The sequence below is a fragment of the Petromyzon marinus genome, chromosome 1, assembly GCF_048934315.1.
Source record: "Petromyzon marinus isolate PM22_M1 ecotype Great Lakes invasive population chromosome 1, UKy_Petmar_22M1.pri1.0, whole genome shotgun sequence".
Classification (NCBI taxonomy): domain Eukaryota; kingdom Metazoa; phylum Chordata; class Hyperoartia; order Petromyzontiformes; family Petromyzontidae; genus Petromyzon; species Petromyzon marinus.
Window position 1 is genome coordinate 23,062,809 of NC_133667.1, and position 14,947 is coordinate 23,077,755.

General features: G+C 47.6%; 1 protein-coding gene across 9 annotated transcripts in view; it reads right to left on the bottom strand.

Annotated features, from left to right (window-relative positions):
* LOC116937147 (talin-2-like) overlaps window positions 1-14,947 on the bottom strand; it is a 246,255-nt gene that overhangs the window by 12,155 nt on the left and 219,153 nt on the right. For all 9 annotated transcript variants that reach the window (XM_076065751.1, XM_032944800.2, XM_032944373.2 and 6 more), the window contains 6 exons: window positions 14,761-14,877; window positions 12,786-12,971; window positions 12,045-12,152; window positions 8,176-8,281; window positions 5,648-5,772; window positions 1,719-1,844 (listed from right to left, as the gene is read on the bottom strand). In XM_076065751.1, coding sequence (XP_075921866.1) covers window positions 1,719-1,844; window positions 5,648-5,772; window positions 8,176-8,281; window positions 12,045-12,152; window positions 12,786-12,971; window positions 14,761-14,877 — 768 coding nt within the window. The remainder of the gene's footprint in view (window positions 1-1,718; window positions 1,845-5,647; window positions 5,773-8,175; window positions 8,282-12,044; window positions 12,153-12,785; window positions 12,972-14,760; window positions 14,878-14,947) is intronic.

The window sequence follows — 14,947 nt, forward strand, 5'->3', positions numbered from 1 at the left end:
TGGCAGAATAATTGTGGTTTTCGATCCTAGTGAGGGTTAGCCCCACCATAATTGTATCCATCATCAGCCCTCCGTGGTCTGGAAAATAAGTGCCACCACACAATGAGGTGTGCTGCTTCGTGGGAAGTCAAATGTGGTTGTTTGTCCAGTCCTTGGCATAGGAATATGGAGTTTCTCCCATTGTCTTAGGACCAGCAACACAAATGAGCACCACCCTGAAATTATTTGAGAAGACACTTTGCCTTCTAAAATATAATTCACAATTTTTTCCTCGATTTGCCATACCAGATGCAGTTCTTGCTTGAGTAATTGTGTGTGTGTGTGTTAGCAATGTCATTTACCCGTGCAGCTGTTCCATCATCATACACTCTTCACCATCTAATTTTAAAATGTGAAATCATTGCCATGCAACCTTGCGTACTGTGAACTAGATGCTACTATTTTGAAGACCGTGCATTCTTGGCCAAACAAAATGGATAAAACACATGAGTAAATGTTAAAACGTAAAATTATTTTAGAGACTGCATTTTATAATTCAAAAGTGTGCTCCTTGCAGAATTTGTCTTTGAATAAAATATATTGCAAAGGCATACAAAATGCATATATCTTTTGGACATTTTCCACCATTTAATTTTTTTGGAGATACAAAAAACAACTCCTTGAACTCACATTATGACCACCATACGAATCTACAACTCAAGTCAGTTTCACAGACGACAACTGTGCCCAATACTCTCTGGCCCAGTGGCACTGTCGTTCGAATGCTCAACTCACATTGGAAAGTTTAGAGTTACCATCTCGGTAGGGAGTTCAATCAGCCTATCATCCCTCCAAGGTTGACAAAATTGGTACCGCTTTGAGGAGCCAAACAGCGGTCATCATATAGCCTGTCCTCCACCATAGGAAAGTGGAACGTCCACCACCAGCTGGAGTCCACCGATGAATGTGATTCCTGCCCCCCTATCCTCGTTTAAGCAAGGAGACAACTTGACTCTTGGCGACGTACCAACATTATACACAGCTCCTTCATGCACTGTAGATAATGTTTTGTTGCAAAGCAGGCATCAAATGTAAGTATAGACTGTAGCTCTCGTTGCTGGTCTAGGCTTAATTTAGTGAAAACACCTAATAAGAGAACGTCTTTTTGAGTGGCCACTGGGTGACTGGGCTCACACCATAAAATTCACGCCACTCAAGATGATGATTTAATCGTGAGTGGCTCAAACCTGAATTCGATCATTGGGCATGTGGTGCTGGCTCAGTGCTCACATCTAGGCATGAGATGGAGAGTTGGTGAATAGCATGCATAGTCTGTGTTACACACACACAAAGATAAAGATCCTCCATATAGCCTTTAACAGACTGTAGGGGCAAGTGCTGTTAGCGAGCACCTATGAAGGGCAGAACATTACACGGGGGGTGGGTGACCATCACCACGCCTGACTGCCTTTGTCTCCCCAGTGGCGATGCTTACACACCGCACCAGGTACTCATTTGAGGCTGAGTCGACCTCGGGGAGGCCCATGACCGGTTCAGTAAATCGTCACCGGTGTTGACCATGAGCGGGAATCGAACTCGGGTCACCGGGTTCGTAGCGCAGCGCGCTAACCGTTCCACTACCGCTTCCCACAGACACACGCACAAACCCACAGACACACGCACAAACCCACAGACACACGCACAAACCCACACACGCACAAACCCACACACGCACGCACCTTGCCCTGAGCGACGAGCTCCCGCTGTGCGGCCGAGGCTGACTTGACGAGGGCGCTCGTGGCCGCCGCGATCGCCTTCGCCGCCTCCAGAATCTGCTCCTCAAAGTTGAGTGACTCGTCCGCCTCCTGGGCTCGCACGGATCGCGTTTCGCGCGGATTGCGCACAGGTGGCGGGGGACAATGTGGCACGCACACAGAAGCGCACACAGAAGCGCACACAGAAGCGCACACAGAAGCGCACACAGAAGCGCGGGCCACGCACAAAAGCACAGACGCGAGCACAGTTACGGAACGGTACTCGTGTTCATGAACGATGAGCGCAAGTGGTAAGCTTTGACGAGGCGATGGGAATTTCCATCATCTTACTCAATAGACATCCTGAAGGTGCCCTTAACCCTGTTTGGCTGTCTGCTCGAGGTTGCTGGTAATTAATTGCTTTCATTGCTTTATCCGCTGCTTGTTGCCATCGGTGCAAGGTTGATCTTATTCGTCTTCACGCGAGGGGCCAGGGAGAGATTTCTGTACAGGTGTTTCTGCCGAAGGGTAATTGTCATTCTTGGCCACATTTCGTTATGGAACCCTTGGGGACTATTGCAGCAAAATGAGAATAAGAAAAAAAATCTGAGACGAGCAAATTTACATTAATGTTACGTGCAACACCAAGGGTGTGACTTGCAAGGGACACAAGCCAAGACATCATGGATCTATTCCAACACTTCCATTCTCGTGAGCCCTGTTTAACATTTAAAATATCTCAGATGCAGTCCGCAATAACTATTCACGTGAAGAGTTATTTTTTTTATACGGCACAAATTCAATCGTTCATTTTTAATACAGCACATTTGCGACAGTTTACCATAAATCCAGGACTCCTTTTGGAACAAGCAGGGACAGTACCTTGTTCTGCGAGTATCTGCACGTTTGTAGATACGGAAGCTGACGTTCAGTGATGAGATTTGAGGTGGTAATGTGTGTACAGCTCCACAAGGCGTACAAGGAATTACAGGCTTAGTTGTCTGCTCATCTTGCCTGCACTTCAACCGATGCTGCTATATAGCGTACCATTTAAGAAAAAGTTGTATGCCTGATTAGTTATAGACTCACCGATTCGCCACAAGCTCATATCTCACCCTGGCTCGTCTCTCCCTCTGCTTTCTATCCCCGCAGGGCTCCGTTTTGGAACTCCCTTGCGTATGTATTTGCAGCCACGTAAAACCCAACTCAATTTAAGAAGCTTCTCGTCGCTAACCTGTCATTCTTATTCTGCACGCATTCATGAACAACACTACCTAAAAAAGGAAACATACATATTTAATAGGCGAAGTTTCAGGGAATGCCCCTTCGTCATAGCACACAGCTCGCTCGGCTGCTCCACTTGATACATTACGTTTAACAGGGAGGCTTTCGCAAGCAATAATATCCATAATTAAGGTTTTTTTTTGTGGTGCAGTGGTGGCCAACACGTGGATCGTGATCAACGGGGGGATCGGAAAAGACGTTTAAGTGGATGTCAGGAAAAAGCAGGACAAACACGAATATGAGCAGACAATAATTTTCATTATGGCGGATGGCAAATAAAAATCCCCAATTAAGCAATCCTATATTTAAAAAATAATTTCTACCAATAGATGGCGCAAGTATTATATTAATCCGTAGCAACCATGATACAATATAAAGCCATCTCCATATTATTATTTTGAAAACATAGCATCCCAATTCAACGATTTTCAGAAGCAGTAAATTGTGCCAGGACAGCATAAAAAAGGTGTTTTGAACAAGAACATGATTTATAGTTACTCTTTGGTTCTATTCGGTAAAGTCACATAGGTAAAAAATTAAAACAACAAAAATCACGACGTTTCGGCCACAACACAAGCGGCCTTCATCAGGTGAAGGGACCAACCTGTCCAGCGGACAGCGTTGGAGTGAAGGCCGCTTGTGTTGTGGCCGAAACGTCTTGAATTTTTGTTGTTTTAATTTTTTCTACCCACGTGACTTTACCGAATAGAACCAAAGAGTATGGATCATTGCAGTCACGAAAGCTTCAAATCTAGAAATGATTTATAGTTACATAAATAAAGTAGCTTCCCTCATTTGAACAACAAATGCTTGGACATTTTCGGATTAAATCCGGGTAATTGTTGTCTCATAGCTTTCTGGTGGATTGTGAAGCCCACGGAGAGCCGCCAATATGGGTCACAGTGCTTGGGATTCAAACCTTTGATTAAAAAAATACAACTAAAACATAACAAAAACAAGTTCAAGTTGCAAACAGTCGACGTGTGAATAGATGTTGTTGCACTTTTACCTGACATGACCACCTAAGATCGTTGTCGCTCGTGCGCTAGCGAGCATGTGCCGGGTGCATTTCGGTCAAAGCAAACGACGGCACGTGTACAGCAGGAAGCGGTGTTCAGGCCGATGTAGCGGGCAGGCCTCTGTGAGAATATGTTTGATATATAGTTGGGTCTCCACAAATACAACCTTATATACCAAACATATCAGACAGCAGTCGGCAGGGCAGCAGGCTTCTGGCATCGTGGTCAACGGGCAGCGCGGGTTTCTCCGCTCTTGGCCCGACTCGGTGAGCACGTGACCCCGTGAATGTACTCCGCAGCATCTGTGCGGCCGCCGTTGGCAGCGTCGTCACCGCGGAGGCACGACGTGCTATTGTTGTACACGAGGCTTTGACAGATGTCTATTTTTAACAGTCGTGAACACTGGTATTGTAGCAAAGCGAAAGGTTATCTCTAGAATTACCATCAAACCATCCCTATGCAAGGAGCGATCCCACCATTGTTGAGAAAGAAAACGTGAAAAAAAAATATTCTCTTCTAACATTTAATTTATCAGACTAAACGGTTGTAAAGCATAATTAACGTTTCCCAGTATAATTAATTTAAACGAGGCTTTGACCTGGGGCAATATTTTACTTAATTCATTTTAATCAGTAAGGTATGGACAATTAACCGAGTGCTGCTGGGTACCCCAAAAACAACAAGGGTGGGACTGTCCAAAACCAACATGCGGCCCAAAATTTGGGTTTCTGCAATGCGTGTCACATGTTCAACAACAACTTTGCGCAGCCTAAGTAAATCTTCTAAACGTAAATGTTACTGGCCAGGTGGCACTGCGAGCGATTCGAGCAATAACAAAAAGACACAATTAGAAGGTTACGAATTCAAATCCCAACCTGGGGTTTGACTCCGATTATAATTATTCCTCTGAGATTATTAAAATCAATACCACTTTTGTAGGAATTCAAGAGCGCTCACCCCGTGGGGAGACTGACCCCCAACAGGGGAATGTGGAACATCAACCATTGGCTCATGCACACCAACGTGAATGAGTTGCCGTCCCGGGACTCGTTTGTGCACAAAGATGCTTACTGCGATTCTCCCTTGCAAAAGACAACATTAAATGGCCTTCAAGTGGTCCGACATGAAGTTTATTAAACGACTGTCTTGAGAAAGGATATGGAAACAAGAGAGAAATGGACAAAACTAAACTATAAACTAAACAATGTTTATTTAATCAGGTAAGGCCCACTGATGTAAGTAGCTCCTTTTCAGAAGCGATCTGGCCACAAATGATAGCTCAACGAAGTGGCTTATCACGTGGAAATTTATAGCAGCAGCCAAATACTCTAAAAGCATGTTTAGAAATGTGGAGGGAAAAACCGGAGGACCCGGAGAAAAACCCACGTGACCACGGAGAGAGACAGACACTGCAAACTCCAAATATACAACTGGGGTCAGGAACCAACCCATGGACCTCCTGCATACCGGGTGAGGTAGTTAACATCTCGCCACCGTGGACTTCATGGGGAAGAGGCACACAGTGAGGGGTGTAGTGAGGAGGCGGCGGCGAGCGAGCGAGCGAGTGAGAGAGCACGAGTGGCGTCGAGGGCACGTGCCACGTGAGCCCACCTTGGGCTTGGCACGCGGCTTCAGCTGCTCCAGCTTCTTTGCCGCGGCCTCGATGGCGGCAGCGGCTCCCAGCAGCTCGGCCTCCGCGATAACCGTGGGGTCCTCGGGGTCCACCCACTCTGTGCCTGTGCGGAGTTACAAACGCAACAAAGATCCCCCCCACCACCCCCGTTTAGCCTTAACAGACTGTTGAGGCAAGTGCTGTTAGCGAGCACCTACGGAAGGTCGGCACGGCACACGAGGGCATGGGTGGCTAGCACCAAGCCGAGCCGCCTTTGTCTCCCTTGTAGCGATGTTTTACACACCACACCAGGTACTCATTTGAGGCTGAGTCGACCTCGGGGAGGCCCAGGACTGGTTCAGATAATCGTCACCGGTGTTGGCCATGAGTGGGAATTGAACTCGAATCGCTGGCTTCATAGTGCAGTGCGCTAACCGCTACACTACCGCTCCCCACAAACATGTGGGCGCACACACACTCATGCACACACACGCATGCAGGCACACGCAAACGGATGCACACACGCGTGACTCATCAACACTGATTAAATACAATCACAATAAACGCAATTCATCGCATGTGTCTAAAAATGGATGAACATTTACAATTCATGACAATTATACGCATGTGTTTAACTTATATTTCTACTATTGCATTGAACCAAACTATACGAGATGGGGAAAAAAAAACTCCGGCAATCATCATAACGATGATGGAAAAAAAATACGATTCGAGAGTCTAATTACGAAACCACATCGTGACAGTTCGACGGACCACCAGGGGTGTGTGAATCTTAGCATGCCTAATCTGCATGCATACAACTACACACAGGCAGGGACACACATATAATAATGCACACAGACACACACGCTTGCACGCAAGCGTGCAAGCGTGCATGCATGTGAATGCAGAAAGCGCACACATGCGCACAGGCAAATGTGTGATGCACATAGGAAGGAATGCAAAGATCCCCCGTATAGCCTTTAACGGACTGTTGAGGCAAGTGCTGTTAGCGAGCACCTGTGAGGGCCAGCACGGCACACGAAGGGGTGCGTGGCCACCACCACGCCCGACCGCCTTTGCCTCCCTGATGGTTGTATACCGCACAAGTTGCTTACTTAAGCGGCTGAGTCAACCTAGCGGAAGCCCATGAATAGTTAAAATATTCGCCACTGGTGTCGGCCATGAGCGGGAATCGAACTCGGGGGTCTGGGTTCGTCGCGCGGTGCACTAACCAACTGCGCCACTGCCCTCCATGCATGTGAACGCATAAGGTGCAACACAGGCAAATGTATGATGCATCCAGTAAGGAATATAACACACGCACACACACATGAACAATGCATACAGGCAGGCACACAATCAGTAATGCACGTGTACAATGCATGGATGCGCACAGATATGCAGATACAAACACACATGCCCGGGAATAGCAATAAAACATAACTATACAATTACAACCACTTAAGAATACATGGACATGAATCAAATGGAGCAACTAATTTCTCTGAAACTGGTGCATTGTTGCCTCCAATGCAAAAACTCTTCACAAGAAGGGAATTCCGAGACTTTCTTTTCTTTTCAGAAGCTCTGACAACATCCAGCCAGTCAATTCCTGGTTGTGAATAAAGTGTGTAAAATATGTCCTACACCATGTAAGGTTTCCCTTCCTGCAACAAAGGTCCGACTACACTTAATTGCATTTCCCCCACTTTTCAACGTAATTATCATTTACCTCGAGGAATATTAATGGGGCACAACCTGCAATTAAAGTCGAGGTCACCATGGGCCAATGGTAGGACGCCTCGGCACAGCTTCCTTGTGCCAGATCCCACAACTCTCGCACCGTCTTAGGAAAAAAACCCACCGCTCTTCAGTCTTCCGCTCACGTACTATACGACAACCACATGGCTCGGGGTCTTCCCTTTGGTTGCTCACTTCTGGGTGCCCACAAAAAAAAAACCCTCAGTCACAAAACCTCTTCGGATCCACACACACACGAGTGCCCAACAAATGATACGCTCAAATTCTAAATTATATTTTTGCGCCAATTTTGATCAAATTATGCTCCTGGCATCATTACACGAGATGAAGAATCCATTCGAAAACATCACAGTGCGGGTTTATTCCATGTGTGTCAATTAAAGGCTACGGAAGGCATTCTTCAAAAGGATTTTGAAATCTCAGTATGGGTTGCACTTTGCACTCTCCCATATACTCTGCTGTGAGATCATTTGCTCCATGCCAGTGAGGAAGGGATCTCCTGATCAATGATAACACACCTCTATATCATCTGCATACTCCACACATCTCTCAGGTGCACGCGACCCATTGCGATATCTCAAAGCTATCTTTACTCACGACACAGACCCCCACGCTACGGTCGCGACTCGTCCCTGCGTTTGACGACCCCTACAAGGCTGCGGAGGCAGAGCGAGCACGCGGTGTGAGCAGTCCCTGCCACCCCAACCTCCTCCCCCGCCCTCCCTCCCCCACCCGCCGCTCACCGCCAGCGCTCCCGACGTACCTTTCATGGCCTCGGCTGCTTGGATGAGCTCGGTGACGGAGTTGGCGACGCGTTTGGAGAAGGCAGCCAACTGGAGCTTCAGCTCAGCCGTGGGTCGCTGCAGGATCTGGATTTGGTGGGGGGGTTTGTGTTGGGAGGGAGCGGGGGAGGGGGGGGGGGTGTGCGAATGTGACGTGAATGAAAGGGCACGCAGCTGTCGCCTGCTTGTTGGGCGACCCGTGGGCTGGAAGTAACCGCTGCCAGCATCTCCGTTGAATGGGGACGCCTTTTCCACGAGCGTGAGCAAGGGGCTACCTGGGATCGTGGGATTCTGACGGGAAACGGCGGTCCCCCTTGTTTGTCTGGCCCCTGTGGCAGCGTGGTGAGAAAGCTCGACCGGCAAACAAAAGGTTCAGAATTTAATTCCTGGTTAGGGTGGATTGGACTTGGCCCACCATCAACATTGGGTTGAGATGAAACGTAACATTTTCATGGCAAAATTTTTTTTGTCGTATTATCCCAGGACAGAACCCAGACATTCTCACTAATACCTGTGAATATTTCAACATTTTACATTTTTTTAGAGGTATCTCATCCGTGTAATGGAGGGGATACAATCCCCGAATGAACACCTGGGTGGTCGACAACACATTACTTAGAACTAAGCGGGGTAGGCGGGTGGGTGTCAAGCCAGGGATGATACTACTTGGTAAAACCAGGATTAAGGTAAGACTTTACTGAAATCCTAGTTTATTACCTCAGTAGTATCAACCCGGCTGCGGGTCGTTATTTAGTGAACCGGCACCAGAGCCGTCTGACACTGAAGGTGGGTAAATTCAAGCCGGCCCGACCTTACTAGATATACATTACTGGACCGCAGCTGACAGTACCGTCCAGCCAAACCATCCATCCTGAGAGGACGGCACGTCAAGGCGGTAACGCCGTGCAAACGTCTGCGGTGTGCCTCACACCGCTGCTCTACATCCAGAGACACTCCCGCCCCACTGGCCCAGGACGCTGCCACAGCGCTGGTAGAGTGATGCTTAACAGCATTGGTTTAATGCCCGTCCCTTACACCTGTACACCCCCTTGATGCGGCTATACGCTGCTTGGAAAGCCGGATGGCCCCTCTTTTGAAGGCCGTACAACACTAACAGCTATTCAAAGGTGGGTGAGCGCCAAGGGCATGAACCTCACATACCCGATGCACCGCTGGAACGCACAATGCAAGTAACTCAAGGGATGGGTCACACAGCACATTCAGCACCAAGTGCAGACTCCATACCTCTGAAAATGTAAAAATATAACCAAACATTCATGTGAGTATTCTTTGGTTCTTTCGGTAAAGTCGCGTAGACTTTACCGAAAGAACAAAAGAATATGAATTCCTGCAGTGACGAAAGTTTTAAGTCAAAATTCGTGTTAGTGTCTGGGTTCTGTGCGGCCGCAGAAGAACGGGTTCACTAAGTACCAACTGGCGGAACCTGGGATGATACTACTGCACCCCACAGTGGGAGTGCAGAATGCCCACCACTTGTTTTCCGGCGACCCAGTTGAGATGGGCCACTGGCACATTGCTCATCTTGAGCAGGGAAAAACACTTTGACTTGACTTTGTGGAGCCAACCAAGGATTGCGAAAAAGTAGAATGTGAAAATGTTGGTGAATGACTGAGGTGTCCATCCATTGCTGTGATAACAACAGTGAGAGGTTATGTTTTCACATAAATGAGCAAAATCGTCGAAAAGCGAGGCAAAAATCAAGCACTGATAGAATCACGGAAGCCACTGGGAAACTTCATAGTTCCAGTATTGTTTGGTTTGAAATTGTTCTGTATATTCCATCATATCCAAGAACAATTGCATAATCACACAGCGGAAATGTGTGGCTCATGGGGCCCCTCCGTAGAAATAGGACTTCACAGACCACAAACGGCTCAAATTCACGCTCATGCTTTTTGATTTTAAAATAAAGCACTTTGTTGGGCAATAATATATAGGTAACAACATAGCCATTATATTGAACAACTCATGCAGCTCTTCAAAATATCAGTAATCAGCACATGCTATAATTTTGCATTTTAAAATCAGTAATTGACCATACAGCTTCCATTAATGTACAATAGAAAACAGAAAGGCTGCATTTATAATACATTGTACAATCCTTTGGATTTTTATTTTTAATATTTTTTTGTTATTATTGCATGATTTCTGCAAGCTCTTTTGCACTAGTATTTTATTTGATTTATTTTTTCCTTTAAAAAATAATTGTGATGTTAACATGATCATGTTAAAAGTCTAAAAAAAGATCACGGAGATCGCAGAAGCACGGCACACACAACTCCCAGCATGCAACTCACCGGCTGCCATGTTTAATGAAGGGAATGGAAATGAGACAAAAATGAGCACATAATTGTTAGAAAATGCGCCATTAACGTTACAGAATGAAAAATACGTGGCAAGTAAAAATGTTGCAGGCAGGAAAAGAAGTTTGGAATTAATAAGATTGAACACACGCCTGGCCGCAATGCAAAATGACCATCGTATATCCAAATTAGAAGAACACCGTATATCCAAATAAACCCACAAACTAAACTGTAGATATTTTACATTCAAATTACATGAAATGGTCAATGATTAAATCAGTAATAATTATAAATTCGACTCCTGATAATGGTTGGTTTGTGCCGGGGTATCTGAAGAGCATGTCACCAAGAGTAGTGAGCGATGACTGAACCAGTTCTGGGTCTCCTGTTCACATGGCCGCACTACTGACCGGCATGGTGAAGTATGGTAAAAAAAAAACTCATCAACATAGCTTGGGAAGGTCTTCATTCAGCAGTGGAATGACAAAAGGCATGTTAGTTTTATGATCATGATGATGTTACTCTGGCTTGGTGGCAATGTGGCAGAGCGCTTGACTCGCAAGCGGAGGTTTGCGTGTTCAAATCCTGGTTGAAGGCTGACTCAGCCGATCATCCTTCTGGGGTTGTTAAAATATATACCACTTTGTCAATAGTCAGCAGTGGCTATCCTTGGGGGAGAGCAGCCCCCGCCATAGAAATGGGTAATTGCACGGCTGGTTCAGGGTTGCCAAATGAAATGAGCAACACCCAGTCCTAATTTGAGCAAAGAAATATTTACTGTATTTGAACATGAACTCAATCGAATCGGCCATAGCGAAGATACTCTTTGGTTCTATTCGGTAAAGTCACGTAGGTGAAAAATAAAACAACAAAAATCACGACGTTTCGGCCACAACACAAGCGGCCTTCATCAGGTGAAGGGACCGAATAGAACCAAAGAGTATGGATCCTTGCAGTCACGAAAGCTTCAAATCTAGAATCATAGTGAAGATTCTGGCCGATTTAAAATGTTTATACACAGATGTCTACGGGCTACGTTGCAGGCAGCAAAGGACAGGGCAGCAGAAATCCAGTGCTGGACAATACTCCCCACATTCACCAATCAGCACTGACCAGCATGGTGAAAAAAACCCAGAACCACATCGAGTAGTCGATTGACTAAAGAGCTGTAAATGGATATGTCCACAGGTGTCTTTCGGAACGCCGCATTTGACTGCGTGGCACGCGCCTCCTGCATTTACTGCCCATGGGGGACATACAAGAGGGTTTGGGTGCAGGGCTCCAGAGAGAGAGTGCAGAATGTGAACGCACGTCAGGGCTGCGCACGTACCACCAGCACGTGCCGATGGCAGATGCACGGACAGACATTGGGCGGAGTGATAGAGAGAAAGTGTAGAATGAGTGCACGTGTCAGGGCCGCGCAAGTACCACCAGCACATGCTGACGGGAGACGCACGGATGGGCGTTGGACGGAGGGGTGGAGAGAGAGTGCGCAATGAGAGCACGTGTCAGGGCCGCGCACGTACCACCAGCACGTGTTCCAGCAGCTCCAGATAGCCCACGGTGCACTCGCGGCCGAAGCGCAGGGCCCTGGAGCGGACGTCCTCGCTCACGTCCGGGTGGTACGCCGCCCTCTGCCCGTGCAGGAGATGCGACAGAAGCGGACGTGACCCACGTCAGTCGCAACGTTCTTTCGCGTGGTCTCTTCTGTCCTCCCCTGCTCCTCATCTCCATGCTTCTAAGCTCCAGGCCTCCTCCATAACCCCATGTGTGGTAGAGCGAGTGACCCGTGACCGTTTCAGAGGTTGGTTATGGCACCTTGGGCCATGGCAGGGAAGAACTCAAGCCGTGGCCCCAAGGCGTAATCGGTATATGACAGCACGGGCCTATTTTTGTACCATCTAAACATTTCCCAAGTCTGGCAAGAACTCAATATGTCATGGAAACAAGACAAGATGCCCAAGGCTACACAAAGAGTGTGATTTATAGGGAACGGCACCCATGGATATCGGAGTGTAAATGAATGCGAGTTGTGGAAAATCTGACGAGTGAGCTCAGACCACCACACCCAGCATTGTGAGGTTACAATTATTGCTGAGATCGCTCTGAAAGGCACTCTTACGTAATTAATTCTTCTCACACACCACTGACCTCTGGGTGTCCCACTATCCTGGTGCATCATATTTTTAACTTCCAAGTTGTTGTGTACCCTATCTTTGGCACGCTCCTACACCGAAGAATGTTGTGCCCGGGGCTACGCGTGGCACCTTGCACGAGGACAGCATGTCGGAGATGGCCTTGCGGCTCAGGTTGGCCGTGGCGATGATGTCCTCCTGGCGGCACGAGTTCCCGGCGGCGACGGCTTTGGCCGTGGCGAGCGTGATGCCCTTGGTCATGCGGATGAATTCCTCCGGCGTGGAGGCGGCCACCGGTCTGTCGTTCGACTCAAACACCTGCGTGCGTGCGCGAGCACACGTGGCAGCGGAACATCAATCAGTCACTCGTAAAAAAACACCAACAAGTGTTTGTTTGCCACCTGCAGTCGATTCTGTCACTGATGTCAAAACTCAAAGAGCCTCTGTCGAGCTTTATTGATTATAGGTACAAAATTCTGTCAATGGGTATCTTATAAAGGGCAGCAACACCTGCGTGGGAGTAGTACAGGCTGGCACCACACACAGCCAAAAAAAAATCCCAACCCCTGTGCTTATGCTGATATGCTCTACCGGGTTACCATTTTAGGTCGAGTTGACCTAGCAGAGACCCAACCAGTGTACCTGGGGTGCATGGCCATGCATTGAATTGACCTCACCGAGATTGTAGTGAATGAATGCCTCAAATGACAAATATTTAGCCATAAACACAAGTTACTGCTACGCTAATCCCCTATGCAATCCAACACGGCACACCAAGGTGAGGCATCCTGGGGTAAGCCCTGCCAGGTTTGAATGGCGCTTGCTGCTGGTGTGGATGGTGAGGAATTGAACGCAGATCACAATGGAAATTAGACAGCAGTGAATTACACCAAAAACTATTTAAAAACTAAAGATGTTTTACTAAGCGAGGCCCAATGAGCTTAAAAAGTTATTTTAAAGAAGCGACCTGGCTGCAAATGATAGCTCACCTTAGTGGTTTATCATGTGGAAATTTATTGCAGCCAAATACTCGAAACGCATGTTTCAAAATGGGGAGGGAAAAATCGGAGGACTTGGAGAAAAATCCACGTGACCGTGAGGAGAGCATGCAAACTCCAAATATACAGGCATCAGGATCAGGATTGAACCTACAACCTCCTGTATACCAGGCATGGTATTCAACAGCACACCACCGGCACACACTGGCGAAAATAACAAACCCATGTGCTCAATGCCTATACACACACACAGACATTTACAAACAAATACATTCACCCACCACCACACCCATCTAAATGCTACAAAAACAAAAATGCCCATATAGCCTAAACAGAATTTTAGGGCAAGTGCTGTTAGCGAGCACCTATAAAGGCTGGCATGGCACACGAGGGGGTGGGTGGCCAGCACCATGCCCAGTCGCCTTTGTCTTCCGAGTGGTGATGTTTACGTACCGCACCAGGTACTCATTTGAGGCTGAGTCAATGTACAGAAGACCCAGGACCAGTTCAGATAATCGTCACTGGTGTTGGCCGTGAGCAGGAATCGAACTGGAGTTGCCGGGTCCATATCGCAGCTCGCTAACCACTGCGCCACTGCTTCCCATAAGGACTAACCACTACACAATCACACATACACACAACAACCTACACACACACACATAAGCATGTGTATGTCCGTATGCACATCTGAACGACATTTGTCCATCTGTGAGTCGGTCACAAACACAATGAGTAATTTTCATCGGTGTCAAGTTATGGCTAACGGTTTTGATTATGAGCTATTTATGACTTATGACCATTGACCTAGCTAAAACTCAAATCAATTAACATCTTCACCATGCTAATCTTCTCAGGTCACTCGTGCAATGCAGCTGTTAAGGAATGCATGTTATAAACAGGATTCACCCCATTTGTTGGACTCCTACTGCCCTGTGCATAAGAAGCCAAAAGAGAGATGAAGGGCAGGGGGTGTGAGGGGGTTGGGGGTATGGGGGGCGTCGGGGGGGGGGGTGGAGGGGGGCAAGTGGGGTGTGTGGAGGGGCGTGGGGGCGTGGGGGGGGGTGGTGAAGGGGGGCAGGTGGGGGGGGGGGTGGTTCTGCGGTGGGTACCGTGAGCTCCTGCTTGATGCACTCGATGGTGGCCTCCAAGGCGCGCGTTCCCCTGGTCGCCTCGTCCTCCACGGCCTTCACGGTCTTGAGCAGCGACGTCACGTTCGTCACCATCACCTGCCACCACAGACACACGCATCCGACAAATGAGGATAAAGGTCCCCCGTGTAACCTTGACAGGCTTTTA